This window comes from Trichoplusia ni, chromosome 23, assembly GCF_003590095.1.
Source record: "Trichoplusia ni isolate ovarian cell line Hi5 chromosome 23, tn1, whole genome shotgun sequence".
NCBI lineage: Eukaryota > Metazoa > Arthropoda > Insecta > Lepidoptera > Noctuidae > Trichoplusia > Trichoplusia ni.
The window spans coordinates 3,990,826-4,012,898 of NC_039500.1; the positions used below are offsets into that span (position 1 = coordinate 3,990,826).

The 22,073-nt window shown below is 39.5% G+C and overlaps 3 protein-coding genes across 10 annotated transcripts in view; 1 reads left to right on the top strand and 2 right to left on the bottom strand.

The window, feature by feature from the left end:
* Window positions 1–214: 214 nt before the first annotated feature.
* Window positions 215–7,304, top strand: LOC113504800 (ribosome-releasing factor 2, mitochondrial-like). Its single transcript, XM_026887257.1, has 13 exons — window positions 215–411; window positions 531–659; window positions 1,185–1,322; window positions 1,598–1,786; window positions 2,055–2,563; window positions 2,903–2,992; window positions 3,149–3,338; window positions 3,669–3,824; window positions 4,163–4,385; window positions 4,762–4,879; window positions 5,315–5,410; window positions 5,821–5,967; window positions 6,364–7,304. Exons 1-13 carry the CDS (start codon window positions 267–269, stop codon window positions 6,523–6,525), a joined length of 2,292 nt encoding a protein of 763 aa, XP_026743058.1. The 5' UTR covers window positions 215–266; the 3' UTR covers window positions 6,526–7,304.
* Window positions 7,305–7,326: 22 nt separating this feature from the next.
* LOC113504798 (AMP deaminase 2-like) lies at window positions 7,327–14,499 on the bottom strand. Of its 2 annotated transcripts, none has more exons than XM_026887255.1 (17): window positions 14,194–14,499; window positions 13,742–13,904; window positions 12,967–13,168; window positions 12,543–12,641; window positions 11,836–11,922; window positions 11,415–11,619; window positions 10,868–10,993; window positions 10,525–10,723; window positions 10,305–10,436; window positions 10,032–10,195; window positions 9,659–9,782; window positions 9,377–9,543; window positions 9,100–9,220; window positions 8,770–8,943; window positions 8,430–8,540; window positions 7,812–7,949; window positions 7,327–7,428 (listed from the first exon to the last, which is right to left on the bottom strand). In XM_026887255.1, exons 1-17 carry the CDS (start codon window positions 14,307–14,309, stop codon window positions 7,417–7,419), a joined length of 2,340 nt encoding a protein of 779 aa, XP_026743056.1. In that variant the 5' UTR covers window positions 14,310–14,499; the 3' UTR covers window positions 7,327–7,416. The 2 variants fall into 2 exon arrangements, with proteins under 2 accessions (XP_026743056.1, XP_026743055.1); XM_026887254.1 differs by having other exon boundaries at window positions 12,543–12,647.
* Window positions 14,500–15,409: 910 nt separating this feature from the next.
* Window positions 15,410–22,073, bottom strand: part of LOC113504794 (AMP deaminase 2-like) — a 36,049-nt gene continuing 29,385 nt past the window's right edge. For 4 of the 7 annotated variants that reach the window (XM_026887238.1, XM_026887241.1, XM_026887240.1 and 1 more), the window contains 6 exons: window positions 21,712–21,878; window positions 21,269–21,389; window positions 20,857–21,030; window positions 20,417–20,527; window positions 19,972–20,109; window positions 15,410–15,540 (listed from right to left, as the gene is read on the bottom strand). In XM_026887238.1, the coding sequence (XP_026743039.1) occupies window positions 15,427–15,540; window positions 19,972–20,109; window positions 20,417–20,527; window positions 20,857–21,030; window positions 21,269–21,389; window positions 21,712–21,878 (825 nt within the window). In that variant the 3' untranslated portion in view covers window positions 15,410–15,426. Of the gene's footprint in view, window positions 15,541–16,116; window positions 16,151–18,370; window positions 19,232–19,971; window positions 20,110–20,416; window positions 20,528–20,856; window positions 21,031–21,268; window positions 21,390–21,711; window positions 21,879–22,073 lie in introns of those variants that run through there. The other 3 variants (XM_026887242.1, XM_026887244.1, XM_026887245.1) reach the window with 3 other exon arrangements.

Consider the following 22,073-nt stretch of genomic DNA (forward strand, 5'->3'; position numbering starts at 1 on the left):
TTCAGGATTAACATTCATGATTTTTAATCCTTGATTAAATATTCATAAAAATATTTATTTTAAATAAAAACTTTCCGCTATTAGTTATTAACGAAACATTCAAGTATTAAGAAATATATATATATTGAATTTTGAAGTTTTACCCAGCTTTTTGGACGAACAGACAGCTACTGTCACAATTGAAGCCTTATTTGTTACGTCAATGTCATTTTTTAGTAATTCCGTCAATACAGAATATAGCAGAGGGCAAAATATTAAATTTAAAAATGAGGACGTTTTCTTACATAAATTATTACCGGAAAATATTCAAAACCGCTCGTTGTAGAAGATACTATTCAAATGGTGAAGGGAAACAACCGCATAATGTTGAAAACATTCGCAACATCGGAATATTGGCCCACATCGATGCAGGTTAGGATAACTTAACTATTGCAGACAATTCGTCATATTTAAATCAGATAGTAATTTCATTGATTAATTGTATAACTTCTGTATGTAAGGTCAGATATATTACTAAACAAATATTACAGGTAAAACAACAACGACAGAACGAATGCTGTTTTACTCTGGCACCATCAGATCAATGGGAGAAGTCCATCACGGCAACACAGTGACGGACTACATGGAGCAAGAACGTCAGAGAGGAATCACCATAACTTGTAAATCATTTTAAAATAATACAAAGCTTTTCACCCCTATTGTATAATAATTTTGTAATTGGAATGACAGCGTGCTGCTGGGGAGTTTGTTGCACCGTTTCTTCTCTCACAGCAAAAGCACTTAGGAAGCGGTGATGGGTGGGCGGAACTGGGTGCTGTCCAATGTAATCTGACCTTCAAAAAGTGCTACTTAGTAGCCTAATTTGAATAAATGAATTTTGATTTTGATTTTGATTTGATTTATAGCTAGATTGCTTATTGTCATCCAAACTAGACATCCTATAACAAATCAGACTTTGCTCTAATCTACTTTTCTATCTTTGAATTAGTAGATATTATTCTCAATCAAATACCAGGTTAATTACTTATTTTGCTATCTGCAGGCCCTTGAGCAACAGTTTAATTCCCAAACTCAAAAATGTTTTCCACATCAACATTTAAAACCCTTTCTAAAAATTATAATAAGTAATAACAGTAGTTTATTTAGCTGATACTAAATTTAATACTCTCTTGTGTCCCTAACAGCTGCGGCAGTATCATTCCCATGGCGCAACAGTCAGATCAACCTGATAGACACTCCGGGGCACATAGACTTCACTATGGAGGTGGAACAGAGTCTTGCAGTCTTGGACGGAGCTGTAATAGTCCTGGATGCTTCTGCTGGTAGGTACTTAATGCCCACAATATGTACTATAGGATCTTCTACATTAATGTGATGTCACAAGAAAACTAATAGAGGAGGCCTTGGTCAGTTGTGGGACTCCATAAACAAAGAAGAAATACAGAAGAATATAATTAATTAGAGACCTATGTCATTTCACTGTTTACTATAAAAAATAAACTGTAATCTGCAACAAGTCCAACTATGTTGGAGATAAAGATTTCACAATTTCACTAAATAATATTAACAGTAATAATGATTCCTTGACTCTCCAAAGGTGTGGAAGCTCAAACCCTGACGGTATGGCGTCAGGCGAGCGGGTACCGCGTCCCCCGACTGCTGTACTTGAACAAGATGGACCGCAGCGACGCCAGCGCCGACGCCTGCGTGCGCTCCGTGCGCGACCAGCTGCGCGCGCAGCCGCTGCTGCTGCACAGGGACGTCAGGCATCAGGACAGGCTTATAGGTTTGTTGTCATCATCATCATCACAATACACAAGTTTAGGTAGGTGATGTTGTTTTTTCGAGATCAATAGCTACGGACTTTTAATCACGCTGAGATTTGCGCGGCGAAAGGTTTGGTACTAAAACTGACTTAAAACACAGTCTCGCTTATGCTATGGCTGGCGTCATGAAATCAGCCATACAGTGCGCAATTTTTTTACTTATAGTTTACTAAGTAAGTGAGCATCATTACAGCACACAGCAAAACTTACTAAAGATGTTGTTTCTAGGTTTGATTGACCTTATCACATTAGAAGAGATAATATGGACGCAGGGGCGAGGTCAGAACTTCGTACGACGGAAATTAACCGAAAAAGACGATGGTCATAAGTGGGAAACTGCCATGGCTGACCATAAAGACCTGGTAGACACACTCTCAGGGTTAGACGATCAGATAGCAGAGACCATTATTCAGCAGGAGTCTTTAGATTTAAGTAGTAAGGAAATAGAAGAGGCCATTCGAAGATGCACGATATCCATGAAAGCTTTTCCCATTCTCTGTGGGAGCTCCTACAAGAACATTGGAGTGCAGACGTTAATGGATGGCGTGGTGTCGTACTTACCGTCTCCGTCGGAAGGTCACAAGTTGTACAGGGCTTTTGGCACGGAATTGGCGGCGAGAGCTTTCAAGGTCCAGCACGACGACCAGAGAGGTGTGCTGACGTTCCTGAGGCTGTATAGCGGGGAGATCAGTAAGGGACAGAAAATATACAATTTAGGACAAGATAAGAGTGAACTGGTGAGTACAATATTAATTGTCTATTTTTTGTTTACACCAACTAATGAAACTATTCCTAGAAATCTTAATTCAAGCGCCAAAACCCTGTCACATAACATATCAGACTTATGAACCCTGTACATAAACATCGATTACGCAACAAGTCCTTTTGTTTCGACCAAAACAGGAAGCCATAAAAACAATCAAGACGTCATAACTTTGAAGGCGCTTCAGCCCACCTCAGCTGGTTGACAGAATTGTTACGAAAAAGCGTCTGTGTGTTATATCCTCTATTCGTTCGTTAATTGTCAATGTAAGCTTCCTATTGTGATATAAGGTGTAAATTGTGTAAATTGTCAGGCAGGTGCGTTATACGTGGCGCTAGCCGATGAATACCGCCCGGTGGAGACGGTCACGGCGGGGAACATCGCCGTCGTCAGCTCACTCAAGGTATTTTACACACTTACTTTACATAGTATAGTATTGGTAATGAGATAGTATTGTCCATCGGCCATCCAGATTCCCCCTACCGTACGTTAAATAAAGTAACTACAGTTAGCAAAATTACCAATGAACAAGCATAATAAATACCGTAGTTCCCGCTAGGCGACGATGACGGGCGACCTGGTGACGTCATCGCAGGCGGCGGCCTCCCGCGCCAAGAGCCGGCTGGCGCAGCTGCTGAAGGAGCCCGCTGCTGCCGAGGACCTGATGCTGCCCAGCGCCCGCCAGCGGCTGCAGGCCCTCGAGCAACAGCCCACGGGTGAAGAGTTGGCTGATGTGTTGCTCGGAATTGGTAAGGGTGACAATTATTTTTTCCTTAAGTATTAGTAAGTAACTTACCTTCCAGTGGTCCAGTCCTATGCCTCCCCAACTGCACGCCATGGAGATCTATCTACTTGTTACAAGATTTCCAAAAAAAATAGAGGGAGGTGTTTAGCGCTGTCATGTGTTTTAAGTTGGTTTTTCTCTGACCAATCATACTCTGATTTGATTAAAGGAAATTACTCTTGCCAATTTTTTTTTTTTGCCGTGCCAGTTGCTTTTTGTGACAGTTCAATTCCATAGTTGGTGAAAAGGGGGTTATTTTTCTTAAAAATAAACCCATAAAAATCTCTGTCAACAGGAACAAGTATCCCGGAGCCGGTATTCCTGTGCTCCATCGAGCCGCCGAGCGTGTCGCAGCAGCAGGCGTTGGAGACTGCCCTGGCTGAGCTGCAGCGAGAGGACCCCAGTCTCAGGGTATCTGTCGACGCTGACAGCGGCCAGATGGTGCTCGCTGGTAAGTGCCCACAATTCACCGGATTCAGCTAATTACCAGTGTTTTACGAGGAGCGACTACCTGTCTTACCTCCTCAACCCAGTTACCTAGGCAACACGATACCACTTGGTTAGACTGGTTGTCAGACTTTTCAAGCTTCTGACTACCTGTAACGACTGTCAAAGATGTATGAATAACAGCCGGGACCCACAATTTAACGTGCCTTCCGAAACACGGATGAATTCGTTATGACAAAGATGGTCACCCATCTACGGACCAACCGCATCAAGCGTAGCTTAACCTGTATTACTTGTTCCAATTACACAATTATTTGCAATCGAATCTTCTTGAAAACCCAGGCATGGGCGAGCTCCACCTCGAGATAATAAAAGAGCGCATCATCCGCGAGTACAAGATAGAGGCGGAGCTGGGCGCGCTGCAGATCGCGTACCGGGAGACCCTCGCGGGGGCCGGCAGGCACAGCCTCGCGCTCGACAGGAAGATAGCCGGCGTGCGACAGCTCTGCAAGGTCACCATGTCTGCCAGGGGGGCCAAGGGGATCGCGCACGATAAGATATTGAAGTAAGACATCTTAAAGTTTTGTCTGTATTATTGTAGGGGAAAATCCGTCTTTCCAATTTTCTAGTACCCTATACAAGAATATTGGAAAGACCGATTCCCCGGTAAAAATCAATTTGTGTCAAAGGGAAAGAGACTTCCATAACGAATTGATGTTCGATAGTCTCGCTAAATCTCGAGAACGGCTGAACCGGTTTGGCTTATTTTAGTCTTGAAATATTCGTGAAAGTCCAAGGAAGGTTTAAACGGTGATAACACATGGAGAAATTGCGGCAAACCAAAGATCGTAAAATAAGCACGAGATCGGGTACTACCCGGGTGATACCGTGGGAAACAACTATTAGTAATCGATATTTATAAATTGTACTATATCCATTAGGTTGGACAAGAGTGGCGACAGTGCTGCCAACCTAGCGCACTTGCACCCGCGCAGCCTCGCAGCCATCAAGCAGGGTGTGAACTCTGCACTCTTGCACGGCGCTAAGCTCGGCTGCCCAGTGAGTTTTATTACATTAATGTGATTGCAATTGAACCATTAGGTACGAAATGTTTCTTCACCCACGGAGGTGTAAGTTGTTCTATCTATATTCTATCCATCTAACTTCATAAAATATTTTATCATAATCATGTGTGTGTTTTGTACAAGAAATCATCTTCAAATTGCATCGCTAAAGAAAAATCTGTATACGACACGAGCTTTTCATAAGAATGACTCGCCGGGACGGTATGGGATGGGATAACGGTCACAGTATGAAAAAAATACCTTATTATGTGTACATAGGGTACGTTTTTAAGAATTTTGAAAGCGGTGAATGGTGCTCGAAACTAAGTGCTGTCCAATGTATGCTGTGTTATTTGGTAGTGCAATTTGAATGAATTATTTTTCATTTGATATTTATCTCATGTATATAGTGTATGGTATGGTCCGGCAGGTGGTGGACGTACAGGTGACCCTGCACTGGTTCGAAGTGGGACGGGGGACCTCCGACTCCGTCATCACCGCCGCCGTCGCGCAGTGCTTGCGAAAGGTACGCTAAACAGGCGTTTATGAGACATAACTATTAATACAATGTTTTTAAGTAGAGTTCGGTCTTGATTAAATTCCACTTCTCCGTTAAACTAAATAAACCACTTTCTACAGCAATATCTTTAATTCCCAAAAAATAAACCATACGTCGATTGCTCTACTGAAGACAGCAACAATACTTCATTCAAGAAATTACACTCACAATAAACCAATACCTAATCATCAATAAAATGTGATCATGCTACGCATTGACGCGCATCTAAAGCCATATTAACATAACCAAAGTCATACTTTAAATAAAAAGTTTTCATTTTGACGACAGTTTTGCTTGTGCACTGTGCGAAACATGCTACCTGTTCCAAATACAAGTACGGTGTAGGTAGGTATGTATGTATGTTGTCGCTGTGCCAGGTGTTCGAGCAGGCGGAGTGCGTGCTGCTGGAGCCGCTGATGTCGCTGCAGGTGTCGAGCCCGCAGTCGCACGCCGCGCGCGTGCTGGCCGACCTGGCGCGGCGCCGCGCGCAGCTGCAGGACATACACGTGCGACATGACAACAAGGTAGGGCAAGGAACATGGGAGAAATGTTCTTGACACTCACACTGCTGGGCAAAAGCGTCCCCAGGTTCTTAAGCTTTCCACTCCAACTCTAAATATTATTTAGACTACAATCTACATGATACAATTTCTGGTAATTTCTCTATAGCGAACAAATGACTCCTCACCTCAGTTATAAAGCTCTGCCATAATATATGTTTAACAAACGTATAGACAGTATGTTATTCATAATATCTGATGTTGGTTAAAGTAAAAAATCTCATAAACCTTAATCAATAAATGAGGGAAGATAAAGATTTACACCCCAATAAAAACTCCCTTTACATACTGTGATCATTCCTTTTTAGAAGAAACTTGTGTGACTTTGAAACTACTAGATCTGCAGTACCATTTCAACAGGTGATCCAGTGCCTGGCGCCGCTGTCGGAGCTGCTGGGCTACTCGACGACCCTGCGCTCGCTGAGCTCGGGGCTGGCCACCTTCACCATGGAGTTCCACTCGCTCCAGCAGATGGCGCCACTCGACGAGGAGAAGGCCATCAAAAGTGTCACTGGATTCTAAACTAGAATTATTGTGTGACTGGGATTTTGTAAATATGCTGTCGAGAAAGTATTCGTATAGCAAAATAGTCTTGGTTTTGACATTTTATTCAAATCTTGAGATCAATACAATGCGATCTTTTTGTATTCCTCAGGGAAAATGCCTCAGGGAGTAAGTCTGTCACATTGTTCATGTTTAAGAAGAATAAATAAATAAAATACGTCTTTCAAAGAGTACTTAGGAGCACATACTTCTTTGATCATGTATTGTAGATAGATAGTTCAATTTTAGTCAATGTTGTAAAGTGATAACTCTTGCTTATAGTATATTTATTTTTGTATAAAATATGTGTAAATAATGCCGCAGGCTGTTGCAATTTTAATCTCGTTTTACAATAGATTGAGTTCCAATACATTATCTAAAGGTATTTTTTTTATTAAAGCATTTATTGGTTTCAACACGTATAACAAAAAAATTACACCCACCAAACTGTGTGTCAGTTTGTCTTTTATTCATGAAACTCCATACAAAACAGTCTTTGCAAATTCCAGAAAATCATAAACAAATATTATTGAGTGAACATTAAATCTATTAGATTACTTGTATTGAGTATTATGAAGCCAGACAAGGCTCAAGAACTTCACAACACCTTCACGTTTATGAGCATATATACGCAGAAGTTCAAATGTTTACTCTAGCCTACAATGTCGGCTAGTGGAGTCTTGCGTTGACCTATAATGTTTGTGATAACTATTATAATGACTTATAGTAATTATTGTAAATAAAACGATATCGAAGGATTCATTTATTTTATTATGTACATTGATAATAGGATAGTGCCGCGACTATTGTGTATACTGGACCTAAATATTCAATTTACAGATGTTTTATAAATGTTTTCCCCTCGTCGTGCTAGACTGGAGCCTGAAACAAAAATAATAATATCAGTCAAAGCATTTGTCACATAGCTTTTTACTTACAACAATAATTGCATGTACCAAAAAAATAAATTGATAATTGATAAATTTGTATTACGAAATACATGTTACACACGTTTCTTCCTTTTTCTCTTTAAAAAGTTATAATTTTGATATTATATACTTAACAACGAAAGCTTTTGTAGATGTAGAAAAGTGGCTGTTCCACAAATAGCACAACCAACGCATCCCTTAATGTGCTCTAAATGAACGGTTGCGTGAGGTCACAATCTCGCTTCTTTTGTTGCTGTAAGTGGCAGACTATGCTTTCTTCTTTTCTTTGATAGATTCTACTATTTCCCCTATATCTGAGTAATTGTATAGACTGACCCTGAAGAGGTTCCCCAGCTCGTCCATGAGCGTCTCGTGGCGGTATGAGATGCGCACGTCGGGCACGTTGGTCTGCGTGATGTCGTTGCCCTCCGGACCCTCGTTCAGGTACTCCGGCCCCAGCCAGTGCTGCTTCATCTAGAAATCGGAGTACACCCGTCAAATGGCGCAAATAACCGACACTGACCGTTTCAGGAAAGAATTTCCCTTAAAATTGAATCAGTAACGTTTTGATCGTAACTTCTTGATTAATTTTATGATCTGTCAAAAAATTGCTAATCGTACTCGTCATGAGTATTATAATTCATGACAGTAAAACAGTATTATTATATGTAATAATTATAAAATAAGCACATGTGGTCCGAAACCGTTTCCTTATTTTATCGTAATAATGATTTTTATGAACGAGTCTTTTTAATTGGTTCTAGTAGGCAGATTTTATTTTTCTTGGCAAACTTGAGAGTTCTTCTGTTTTTAACGCATTAGCTGTTGCCAGTTTCTAACACATTGATCTTGAGGTCGGGTTACATGTCTTTTTGAAAACGCCGTGCCTTCATAAACGCTGTCTTCATTGCGCTTTCTCCTAAATACATGAACTAATTTGGAAAATACACAAACCTCGTGCGGGAACCCGGACATAAGCACGGAGTTCCTGGCCAGCTCGCACATGTCACATGAGCTTAACTTCCACGCCTGCGCTGCGATACTATACTCCTCCATCAGCGGCTCCTAACAGATCCAAGAAAGCAAGCATAAATACCATAAAGTGATTTTGTCTATCGTTGTAAATATTCTAAAGAAAACTCGGAACCTACTTCCTACGGTTTCTAAGCCAGAATAGATATCTGATATGAGTCATACATTACAGAAGAAATTTTAATTTAAATCCTCATCCGGATGAGGTATTTGTGAGAAGGACACAAAAGTTCGAAACTCAAATAGTCTAAAGTGTATCAACCTTAGTAAAATGGAACTGCAGCGGGTCGTCAGTACTGAGCGTGACCCTCAGGCCGCGCGCGAAGAAGTCTGGCAGCGGGTTGCGGTGGTAGCGCAGGAACAGCGAGTTGTTGCTGAGCGGGGACATCGCGATGTAGATCTGTGCCAGGTAGTACATGTACTGCAGCACCGGGACCTGGGGAAGAGATGTCAAGATGTGATGTAGGTAACAGAATATAAAAACACGGTGAGAAAGTTACAGGATTCCCACTTTTTATAAAAGGGTCAAGAATACATTAAAGGTTTTGAGAAGATTTGGAATAAGAATGGATTTTTATCACTGTTAAATTACCTTCCTTAACATCAGCCCGTGAGAAATATTCTCAGAGAGCAGGAAACCGGCGCTGAGATGCGTGGCTGGTCCCGCCTCGCCACAATGGGGACGAAGCACAAACGTATTTAAGCCTTGCTCTCTGAAACAACGGGATCATTCGGTACCTGGGTATCGCTATAGAAAGGATGACGCGATATGGATATGTTTTAAGAAGTGCTGCATATACATACACTAGGAACCTTACAATTACTTTAAAAGTGTGTTGTTTAAATGTACGTAACAGAGAGCCGCTTACTTTCTGATGTGATTGAGAATGGTCATGTTGGCGTACATATAGTACAGGTAGTAGGCGTAGGGCGGATTCTCCTCATCATCCCACTTTTCCGGTGACTTCATGCTCTCTACCAAGATAGGGTTCTCCGGCTTCGACTCGTCGTCCACACTGTCGAAGCCGATCACGTGCTGAAAAAACCGATATTTAGCTGTTTTGGAGATAAGTCTGCGAACTTGCAGATCCACTACAATTATTAAGGTTTCTGTTTTAATATTTAAGTAGGCTAAGCGAAGTACGGCTTACCGTTAGAAATTTGTGCAGATCAGGGTTGGAGCTCGGGTTTATGGAGACGAGGAAGAGCGGCTCGAACAGGTTCGTCAAGAACTCCTGGAAGTTCTTCAACAACTTCTTGAACCGGTAGATATCACTGGAGGAACAAGAACAACATGGAGCTATAACATATAGAGCTATATCATTCAGCATTGAAGACCGTCAGTTAAACAATTGGATAAAAACAAACGCAATGGCTTATGTTAAAGTTAAGTTATTAAGGACCTAGTCATTTCTGTCGTCACCATACAACAGACAGCTCCCTTCCTAAGTGCTCTCAAATTTTGCAACGACATTTTGGAGAAGGTATCTCAATTTCAATCAGTTTAATATTGGTGATACTCACTAAAGCCTGGGCACCTGTACCAGCCACCGGATGTGCGGCGAGTGCACGTCATGCCTCAGCGCCCACGAGGCCAGCTTGTTCCACTCGTTCTGTCGCTTGCAGTAGATAGAAATCCGAGGCTCCGCGTATGTGTACCTGCTCTCCTGAAGTTCAGCCATCACCTCCTATCAATAAACAATTCACAGTTTTGTCACGGCTACTCTTAGCTACATATATCAATAGCATATCACCATTGAAAGAGGAAAGGAAAGAAAGAAGAACTAGAACTCGTACTTTAATGATACCAGCGAAGTACTTCCCGTTCATATAGTTGTCTGTCTTGAGGAACACCTCCCTCAGTCTGCTCTCACCGACAGGGTTGTACTTAGCGTTGAATTTGTCGAAGCGATGGAACGTATTGCGGTCCTGGAAAAAACATAGAACAGGTTGTACAAATTTTATCGCTAAGACCTGTGCACGTTGAAGGAAAAGGCTACAAGTACAGTGGCCTCACCGCATGGACATCCAAAATATCCACATTGAGGTCGTAGGCTTCCAGCTGCATATCTTCGAATACGGTTTTGAGCGTCATGGGGATGCCATCGTGCAGGGTCACCACCTCATCCGCCTGCGTCCGCAGCGTGCGCTTTATATAACGCAGCAGATGTTTCTGATTCATGCAGGAAGCTGCGTGGATGTGAGTGTCCACTTTTCTGGGTGGATACAAAATATTTTATAGATATACCACCAATTGAAATAACAGTACCATTAAGGTGTTCGCTAATATGCAACCTACCTGCAAATACTAAAGCATCTAGGCTAATACATATTTAAAACGTGACTATAAAGATCCTCACTTGACGTTATAGAAGTCCCTGTGCGGCACGGCCTTCTGCAGCGCCAGCTCGTGCAGCTCGTTCAGCAACACATGCATCTTGAACTTCGACGACAGATATGACAATCGCCGGAAACAAAATGACCTGCTGCAAAGCGTAATAAAATATGTCAGTAAGAGAATAAGATCCAAAATAGGTGATGATCTCAATGGCACGATCTTGTTGTCATCAACATTTGCGTGGACAACTTAAAATCGTTTACTCTTACGATAATAATGAACACACTCTTGTCACCCATGTAAATAGGCCCTGTACTGTGAACTTCATCTAACTGATTATTACTTTACTAGTCGCACCCTTAAGCCACCCCGCAAGCTTAAGCACGACATCATTATCAAACAATCTTCTTCATTTATCATTAATCCACATTCCTATGTGGATTTCAAAAGCAAAATATAATTCATGAAGATGGTGGTAAATTGAGCGTGCCTGACAAAAAGGGGGAATTCCACTCATCGTCTTACAACTAGCTAAGCTAGCTAACTAAGCTAGTCAGAGTACAACTCACAGTGGTCCATCGGAGATCATGGACTGGAGATGGTTGAGGTCCTCCACGTACTGCTTGAAGGGCACGTACTCGTAGGGCAGCGGCCGCGACGCCTCCAGGTCGACCTGGTTGCGGTAGAGCAGCATCACGCCCTCGTGCCACATGTGCCGGTAGTGCCGGTCCGGGGGGTTCGGGCATCCCCACGGGTCCAGGTACATAACGCCGTCTGGAACGAATATTAACGTATTTTCGTTAATTGAAAAAAAAGATGCATTGAAAATCTCCTCCTTTTCGACTAGTTGTGCAATCGAAAGCAATAATTAGATAAGAAATATTCGATATTGCTGGAAATTGCTGGATGGAAGTAGCGAAAGATATGCCTATGTTTAACCTTATGGATATTTTAACAGAAGCAATTGCTGAAGTATTGTTATATCCTCACCAGCGATCGTCGGCAGTTCCTCGTAGCTTTCAGCGACGCCTCGCAAAGCGTCCGCAGATTTCAGCGGAGTCCCTCTGCTCGAAAGCGCTGAAAACAATGGTATATTTAAAATAAGTAGCAACTGTTGTGACGAGTCAATATAATAGACATTAGGTTTTAGACTGGTGTTGATGAACAATCACATTATTACAACATATTTTCTAAATAAAGGAAGTACTCTTTCCCTGCTTATAAAACAGAAATTAGCACAAAACTCCTTCAAAGCCAACCTTGTATATTAATATAGTTCAATACAGTGTCTTAAAAGTCTGGCTGCATCTTCATGGCTGTAAATAATTCCCACACAACCGTTGAATACATATGTATTTAGAATAATTATGTTTATTAAATGCTAAACGTAACAAAACAACTATATTCTAATAACAAGATTAGATTTTTTAGATTATTAATTATAAGACGACCTCCGTGATCGAGTGGCGTACGCACCGGTTTCAAGGTGTCGCTAGCTCTGAGGTCCCGGGTTCGATCCCCGGTCGGGTCAATGTAAAAATCACATTTCTACATTGTCTCGGGTCTGGGTGTTTGTGGTACCTTCGTTGTATCTGAATTCCATAACACAAGTGCTTTGGCAACTTACTTTGGGTTCAGAACAATGTATGTGATGTTGTCCGCATTTATTTATTTATTTATTATTTATTTATTCTTACATCTGGAGATGGAGTTGTGATGACTTTCATGCGCCAGGGACCTCAGCAGCTCGTCCGAGGAGTACGTCCTCAGCTGCATGTACCGCTCCGTGAACATACCTGAATCTCAAAAATCTTACAAATTATCCCGTTATAATAGCACTATTTTCGACAAGAAACTGTTTTAGAGTTTGGCGATTTTTTGTAAAAAATGTATTTGAATAAATAATGTGCCCAATTTGATTGCAAATTATTTTTATTAGACCTATTAGGTACATAAAACTTTGTGGATATTATAGATAAGGTAGGTCTTAGTTACATTAGCTAGGTTTTGGTGTTGGGCCTTCCAAAATTCATTTAATTAACAGTGTGTAATAGTTACAGCCGAGAAACCCTTTATTAAATATGTTAATATTCGTATCTGAAATCATCGAAATTCACTTACTGTCCAAATTGACGGATGAAGGATCTGTGTAGTCTACGGTGGCGAGCTTGTAGGAAGAATACTTTTCGCGCTTCTTCTGTTTGCTGAGGTACATGTCCAGGAGTGGCGAGAAGCTCTGGTTGGACGCGTGCATGTAGTGCTGGCGGAACGTGAGCGCCTCCAGCAGCAGGGTCGCCGCGCGGATCAGCTCCTCAAGGGGCACCTGGCCGGACCGGAACATGGGTTAGTGGACATAGTCTACCTTGATCTAGAAACTATCTCTTGTAAAAATAAATTGGTTTGTACAAACGTACACTTACTATAATAATTTTTCTTTTTGGACAAACCAGAAATGCTACCAAGAAGATCCACATTTTTCTACTCATTTGGACATAAGAATCACAATTACTTAGAATGTATCTCACAGTGAGTTATATTTTTCAATTGAAATATGGTGTGCATTATTTCATGGATTTAGCGCCAAATCCACGCCAATTGGTGGGGATGTGTTGTGAGTGCCACGATCTATCAGATTCTGTGTCTTCTAGTTTCACCGCTTTTTTGGTAGAAATGTTTCGAGTTTGTTGCGCCATTTTCAATCCCTACAAGACTTGCTAGCAACCAGTTTAGCTAAAGCACTGAGGAAGCAGTGAAGAAGTGCTACATGGTAGCTTAATATGAAGAAAGTTTTTTTTTCATTGTAAGCTAGCAGCCTCTCTGCTAGCTTACAATGAAAAAAAAACTCGGAGACTTAATTTTCTAAAGCGGAATATAGCGGGCGTAGCATAGTACTCACTCCCGTGACGTGTATCCCGGTGACGGAGACCCTCTGGAAGCGCACGTCCTCGGGCGGGCGCATGTTGTCGCCCGGCGTGCTGGGCGGCGGGCGCGTCCAGTCGCGCGTCACCACCCGACTCATGTCCCGCGTGTTCTTGCTGTTCGACGTGCTGGCCCGCTCCCTGACACCATCACTCATCATGTGCTCTCACGGATATACATTATCTGGATCTCTACTGTATGTAGAGACCAGTAGTGTAGGGACTAAACTATAGTGTCAAATTAAAAGCTAGGCCGTCTAGTTTATGAATTGATGGACAAATTAATTAAAACCTACATACAGATAGATCTTTTTTTTCGTTTCACACCAGACAGAATAAGTAATTATTCTTTTGATGTTCTAAATATTTTGATACATCATTATGGAAAATAGCTATTTTGACAAATAAAGCAACGTATTAGAATACTTACTGATGTGGTTTCGTCCATTTCTTATACTCTTTGGGAGATGCGGACATAAAGAGTGGTTTGGAGTTATCTGAACTGTGCCGGGATGGCTGTGCACCGATTGACCGAGATGGTGCCATCTTTGTATGAGGTATTATTTGCACAAAATAAAATAAGTAATTTATCCCATTTTCGCGGCACTTGTCACATCTGGACGGGACGTGCGTTTGAATGCCATGTTGGTCTATGTTTAGTGGTTTATTATATTTTTAATATCTTGTCTGTCAAAAAGGATCTTACTTCAATGTTTCCGTCGAAAAAGTTTTTATTGTTTTTCGATGTCAATTGAATTATTTAAGTTATTCTAACTAAATAATAACTTTTGGTAAAATTTAACCCTCAATGAATGCCGCATGATCATAGTAGGTACCTACCAGTGTTAAGAAGCTTTTACTCTTAAGAAAGGCTTTTCCGATAAGATCTTTAATGTGTAACAGTTGATCAGTTGAACAACTACATAAGTTTTCGATCACAGGTTAAGCTACGCTTGGTACGGTCGGTCGCTAGGTGGGTGAATACCTATGTCAGGAAAAGATCCATCGAGTCTTGGAAGGTACTTTAAATTGTGAAACCGGCTGCTCACTTCACATCTTTGACAGTTGTAACGATAATCAGAAGCTAGAAACTCTGAGAAACAGTCTGACTAACAGGTAACTAGGTTGAGGAAATGAGGAGGTCAGTTAGACCGTCACTCCTTGTAATTTAAAGCCCACCCCATAATAGTTTGGAAAATGAAAGGATAATGGGGACATCTTTGGGGTAAAAATAAAAAAGTTGTTGCGTCAATAACTGTTTTTATTTATTTAATAAGCCTTACAATAACCAGAATATGACTATATTTGTAAATGTAGAATAAAAAAAATCAATAATAAGTTTAAAGTATAGCGCTTCAAATCGCAACAATTAAGCACATTTTTTTTATTCTTAAACCAAAACTTCTTAGTTCTATGCAAAAATAGGTGCTTACGTATAAAACATGATTTGGCTGAAAAAAATATGACCATAAATAAGTACCTAAATTATAAAATATCAAATGTTTTTAGGCATTAAACAAAAACATTTCTTTTAATTGGTTACTTATTACGTATAGTAAGTATCTCTCATAAAATATGTAAATTTACAAGTTTATTATAGGTTATGTTACATAACCTAAAAAATAAAGTTCTATATTATTGTTATATTTGTTTTGTTGTTTATTTAAACAAGTGATGGCCGCTTTAAGCTGACGATAGGAGCCGCGAAGTTCGGTATAGGGGGCGCCCCGTCCGCATCACCCAGCGTCGTCGGTATGGTGGGCAGAGCAAACTGGGCCTACAGGCGGAAAACAGACAAACACATTGCAATGAATACTACACAATAAATAGAAATAAACATGAAATTACGTGTCACGAAAATAATAATTTTGAATACTGCAATAATTATACTCATATGTCGATTATTATGAAAAGTTATGATAACATTTAAAGATACTGAAGAAGAGAAAAACGTTGCCATTAGTAGGAAATATTATATCAATAAACATTCAGTGATGAACAACCAGTTAACTTGCTGAAGTTAGAATTTTTGATGTCTGTTAAATACATACAATACCTACCTGTCAAGAGTCAGGGAACCACGTCTCAAAGTAATTAATGTTATTGTTCATGATGCGGAAGCGAGACACCGCTCTACGTGAAGTGCTTTGTCACGCTTCCACATCTGTTATAATAATATGTCTATCTTTAAAATGTGGTAGAAAGTCAGTTTACATACATTATGAAAACAGTAATGCAAGTAAGTTATGTCGCTAGCTGTCAAGTTACCATGCAAACACGACACACATACACAGTCACCCACACATAGACACGTGTAAGCTGTAAGTCACAACGCACACACACTTACGTGTACCTTACAAGAAGAGGGGTGTGCCACATAGCTTTAGCTACAGACAAACATTTCTCAAGTTAGATAAATCGAGGCAATATTTAGATAGTTTGGACGTTCAGACTTAGGTATTTCCATTCATTCACCGGCCATTGTAAATAGTGGAATAAATTAGGGCTCTGATCTATGCAGCTAAAGCGACTGCTGGCTTTTAATGCTTCTCTTGACTAATAACCGAGACAACCAGCCTCCAGTCAGAGCTTACTTAAATTTAGGAACGTTTAATAACTAACAACGTTAGCTCACTGCGGGGTTTGGACCTCTAGTTAGTGCATTCCAACTAATTCTAGAAAAGAAACCAGCTAGGATTTGGTTCAAATTAGATTTTCAGGTTTAGAAGAAAAAGCAGTAATAGAGGGTTGGTTCTAAGTTAGATTTTCCGGTTTCAGACCTATTTTAAGTGGTTTCCTGTACTGTTCTACTTCAATATGGACATAGTTTCGCCATTATTCCTGATTCAATCGTGTTTTTCTGTAAATTGTATAATCATTATCTGTGGGCTGACATAACAACTTTATGCTGGGGTATTTGCCACTAGGAATCCTCCCCTTAATAGACAATTTGTGTTTTGAAACTGCTATACAGGCGAAGCGTATAAAAAGACTTTAGCTAAGTGTTATTATGTTGTATTATCTTTTACTTTATCTAGGATTGTTTGTGTATTGCTTTCTAAGTGATAAATATGAATATTAATGGTTAAAACCATTCTGCAAAGTTGCTCTGATCAAAATTGATATTTCAAAAAGTGTTGCCATAGGAAATATTAAGAAAACATTTATGTCGGTATGAGCGTTTTTATTTTCAACAATGATAACATATATTATAATATGGTTTATAAATATTCGTTTAAACTTATTTCACAAGTTGTGTTAATGTTAAGTACGACATATAGGTGGCGCTGCTCAAACTGTACCGGGATTATGAATTATTTGGTATTTTTGTTTATGATCAATTTTGACCTATTTTCGTGTTTGAATCGAAAAGTATGTATGTAACGATTTCAGTACCTCCTAAAACTCAAAAACTTTTCCTGAATATTCGCAATTTGAAAGTTAGATCCAACACAATCCCAGCACCATTTGGACAAGCACAGAATGCGTAACACTGGAAATATAATCATATGTACCCTCAATTTTTCATTTCACTGTACATGACGTAGGTATAACCTATAATTGTGGTATAAGAGATAGAGATATACATTCTAGATGATCATATGATTATACACCAGTACTTATAAAACACCATAATTATACACTTACTTACAAAAATATCCTAAATTTGCCAAGTTAGTTATTGCGTGTAGTACCTTCTGTTGCTTCCACTTGAAGTAGTGGGTGGATGGCTTTTATATTTTTTTTATCTAGCCCACTATATCCCTCTTCTGGGTAAGATGGGGTGAGCACCCAAAACTTTTATTCATTGTCTATCCGGGGTCCATTGCGTGGGCGATCATTGCCCATTTGCAGAGGTTGATGTGTGACCCACCCAATAACTGAGTTAAAATATTTTTGTAAGTAAGTGTTTCAGTTAATATAAATAAGTTATGATCACAATGTTATGACGGTACAACCAGAGAAGCTAGCGCACAGCTCACTAAGCTAAGCTTGTACAGACAGCAACGACAATAACAAAAACACAAATATTTTATTTTTAGGAAAATTACATTTGAGTCACGTATGGAAAGTGAAAGCTGTAACTGTAGAATATTAAAACTTAAATTTGAAAAAAAAGCGAAGTTTTGTAGGTTCTTAAAAATGTACTTTTTTGTAAATTTTTAAATTAAAGTATTTTGATCTTGTTGTTGCTGCCGGTACCCTTCATACCATAAAGTTTTATAAAAAGCTACATATTTTATGATTTTAAATCCATTAACTTGATTATAGAAACATTAAGATTTTGTATTAAAACTACGGGTAAAAACTGTAAATTCATCATGATTTAAAAAATAACTACTTAGAAAACTAATTTTCAAATTCTATTGATTTAATTTCATTAGGATATAATTTAATATAGATTACTCAAAGCTTAATAAAATTTGAAAAATGATTATTCAACAACTTACTTCAACAATAAAAAATATATACAGTAAAACACAGAACTCCACTATCTGCTTGTAGTCGGTTAAAGTATTCAAAGGACCTTTTTTATTGTCGTGAGCTGCGGCAAAATATAAAATAGTAAAGGTGACAAGCATCACAATAGTTCTAAACTCTAAAGAAATCTGAAAATGTTATGTACAATGAATGTGGACGGTGTTTAACAAAAACATGTTATTTGACAAACATTATGTACGAATAAATGCATTTTTACTGTTAAACTTTAATAGCAAAATGGTAAAATTGACTTTTCAAAGTTTAATTTATAGACTGTAGTTCTGCTTAAAACTGGAAGTTAAAAAAAAACATCTAAGTTTCTATCTACTTATATCAATAAATTAAATCTATAGGAGTTAACATTTATTGGGGAATAGACCATCAAGTGCTTTAAATCATTCACCAGCTCCTGAAGTATACCTCTCCGAAGACCAGTCAAATGTAATCAACGATCGACTGGAGTCGAAGCTACGAACTCTAAATTTGAAAACTACAGCAGCCTCTTTAGCCAAGTCACAGTTTTACACGTCAATAATCAACGTTCAAATGTATGCAAATGACATTTAGTTTCAATATGTCACGTGTCTGCGCGTCATCTGAATATATTCCAGCGTTTCTATCTACGCTTACTGTCACTTGGCTAAGGAGACTGTTCATCATCCACATTCAAAGCACTTTATATTTCTAATATATTTAAAGTAGTGGTACTTCATTATTACAATGAAATGGCACTTTCAATCTTTCATTTTTTCTTATTTATCACAAGGGGTAATAGGAGCTATCCTTATAATATCTTTTTTTTTATTTGAAGCACAAACGCCCTGGTTTTACGTATTTTATAATAAAATTTATTGATTAATATACAGTCTACGTTGATTTTAGTTATATAAAAGTTTTTAGTTATATAAAAGTTAGTATTTCGTTAATGTTGTTTCTGCATCCACTGTCGTGTTTATGGATGTTTACCTCCGAGCTGACATACCCTCCTGAAATTATATTTATATTAATGTTTTGTACTACTGCTTACCACCAGACAATCGAGACTCAATATTAAAAGTTAATAAACACAATCAGATTCAACTAAGCTACTGAAGCCGCTAACTATGAGATTTATTTGATCATATTATAAATAAACAGTTTATAGAACCACAACTAGTTGACGCAGTGGCATCTATAAAAATGGCACACCTTTTTCCGAATGTTTTTCCGAAGGCCAAACTTTTAGCATAGTATAGTTTCTATTAGATAAAGGTGATTGTGTTGATCAACTTTGCTTTGTATTAATATGTTAAATTAGCGGTTAATGAAAACAATATAAGACGACAGGACAAACATACATACATGGACAATGTGTTAAGGACACAACTGAGATGGGACACAATATGCACAAAAATGACAAAACGAGGGTAGTACTGTTTCTTGTTTTATAAAATTGTGTACCTATTGTATTGAAAGTGAAACTGAAGTATTAGACTTAACTGATAAAAAATGTGATTAGAAGTTGAAATATCTCTAACTGCAGTTAAACTCAGACCTAACTCCTCTATTTGTGTTCAGAAAAAAAAAACTAAATAATAATAAGTAATTAATTATTGTGTTTCCCACATAGATGCGCACGAAAAGAAAAATTATAACTACTCTACCCCTCCATATATTCACAAATTTGAATTTTGAGAACCTACAAGGCTATCTCAGAGTATTCCTATGTGTCCATGAATCCTGTTACCTTGAAGATGTTGGTGAGCTCGTCCAGCAGCGTCTCGTGTCTGAAGGAGATGCGGATGTCGGGCACGTTGGTGCGCGTGATGTCGTTCCCGGCCACGCCCTCCTTCATGTAGTTCGGGCCCAGCCAGTACTGCTTCATCTGGGGAAGTATTTAGAGTTATCTAGCTATGCCAGTTGTCCAAACATCCTATTTATTTTCCACTCTTCCAATTTTAACCATGTCAACCATAAAATAACTCCAAATCTGTGTTTTAAAATAGACAACTATGTTTTGAGATACTCGTCTTCAATATTCAAAACAACGATCCGCACATAAAAATACCGACATTAAAAAAAAACTTTTGCGGTATGTTGGTTTTCTTAAAGAGAATATTGTGGATTTCCATGGATACCGATTTTTGTCATTTAACTCTTGGCCACCATTCAAGCTATGTACGTGTGCGTACCTCGTGCGGGAACCCGGACATAAGCACGGAGTTCCTGGCCAGCTCGCACATGTCGCAGGAGCTCAGCTTCCACACCTGCGCCGCGATACTGTACTCCTCCATCAGCGGCTCCTGTGGAGGGAACAGATAATATGACATACTTTGGACTAAATGATGTGTGACTTTAGGGGGATCTACATTTTGCAAGACGGTTTTCACAAGGAGTCGTAGTCGAGCTGATGAGGGTCAAGGACTGAGACGACTCTTAAATAAACGGGACAGAAAATAATATTATCTATCATAAAAGGACAATTTCATTTTATGAAACCTTGATATTCCCTTGCAAAAAAAGAAAATAAAAATTTAAGTACACAAAAGGTGAACGTATTACTAGAAAAAAAAAAGATCTGAACTAAATTTAAGAAGGATAATCATTATAATTAAGAATCTGTCTTCCATACCTTGGTGAAGTGGAACTGCAGCGGGTCATCAGTACTGAGCGTGATGCAGAGTCCGCGCGCCAGGAACTCGGGCAGCGGGTTGCGGTGGTAGTTCAGGAAGAGGGAGTTGTTGCTGAGCGGGGACATGGCGATGGAGATCTGCGCCAGGTAGTACAGGTACTGCAGGACTGGTACCTGAGGACACGACGACAATTTGGATGGCTTAGTGTGCTGCTTAGATGCATTGACTCAAATTTAGTTAGACCAGAACTCAACCTCGCTGAAGGGATTTTGGTTTGTGTCGTAAAGGTCTTGCGGGTGTTGGGATCACCCGATTTTCGTGATTATTCAAAATATTTAAGACTCGCAGTAAAAGCACAAAAAATTACTCAAATGTCTGCGGTATTTAGCCCAAAATATAATGTGTTGTTACCTTCCTAAGCAGCAATCCGTGCGAGATGTTCTCTGCCAGCAGGAAGCCGCACACCAGATGCTGCACAGGGCCCGCCTCGCCGCAGTGAGGGCGCAGCACGAACGTGTTCAACCCTTGTTCCCTACACACAACAGATGTTGCAATTATTAGATTCAGTCCAACCTGCCATTATCCTCTTTCATCCTTTTATTTTATTAGAAACAGAATTGCCACTTCCATCATGCTCTGATAAAGCACATTCCTGTTACGAGCTAAGAGATGATAGTATAAAAAAATATTTTCACAACTATGCTAAACTCTTGTTCACGCTGACGTAAGTAAGAAGAGACCAACGAACCAACAAAAACTAAAAATGTATACTCAAGTTGAAGTGTAGAAGCATCATAAAATGGCGACGTTGTATTAACGAATTATTTTAACAAAAACAACGCAGTAGCACTTACTTCCGGAAATGGTTGAGCACGGTCATGTTGGCGTACATGTAGTAGAGGTAGTACGCGTAGGGGGGGTTCTCCTCATCATCCCACTCCTCGGGGCACCGGGACTCGGGGTCCAGCATCGGGTTCTCCGGCTTGGACTCGTCGTCCACGCTGTCAAACCCGACTACGTGCTGGAGATACAACAAACATTCATAGTATATATCTGATGGGCGGGGAAAACATTTTAATGAACATGATATATATATATATAATTATATATATGATATGTTTTTTTTCATTAGCAAGGGTTATGATAGGGTGACAGTCGGTGAAACAGACAGCTGACCATAACATTGCCGAGAGCTTCAACAGAAAGACTAAAAAAT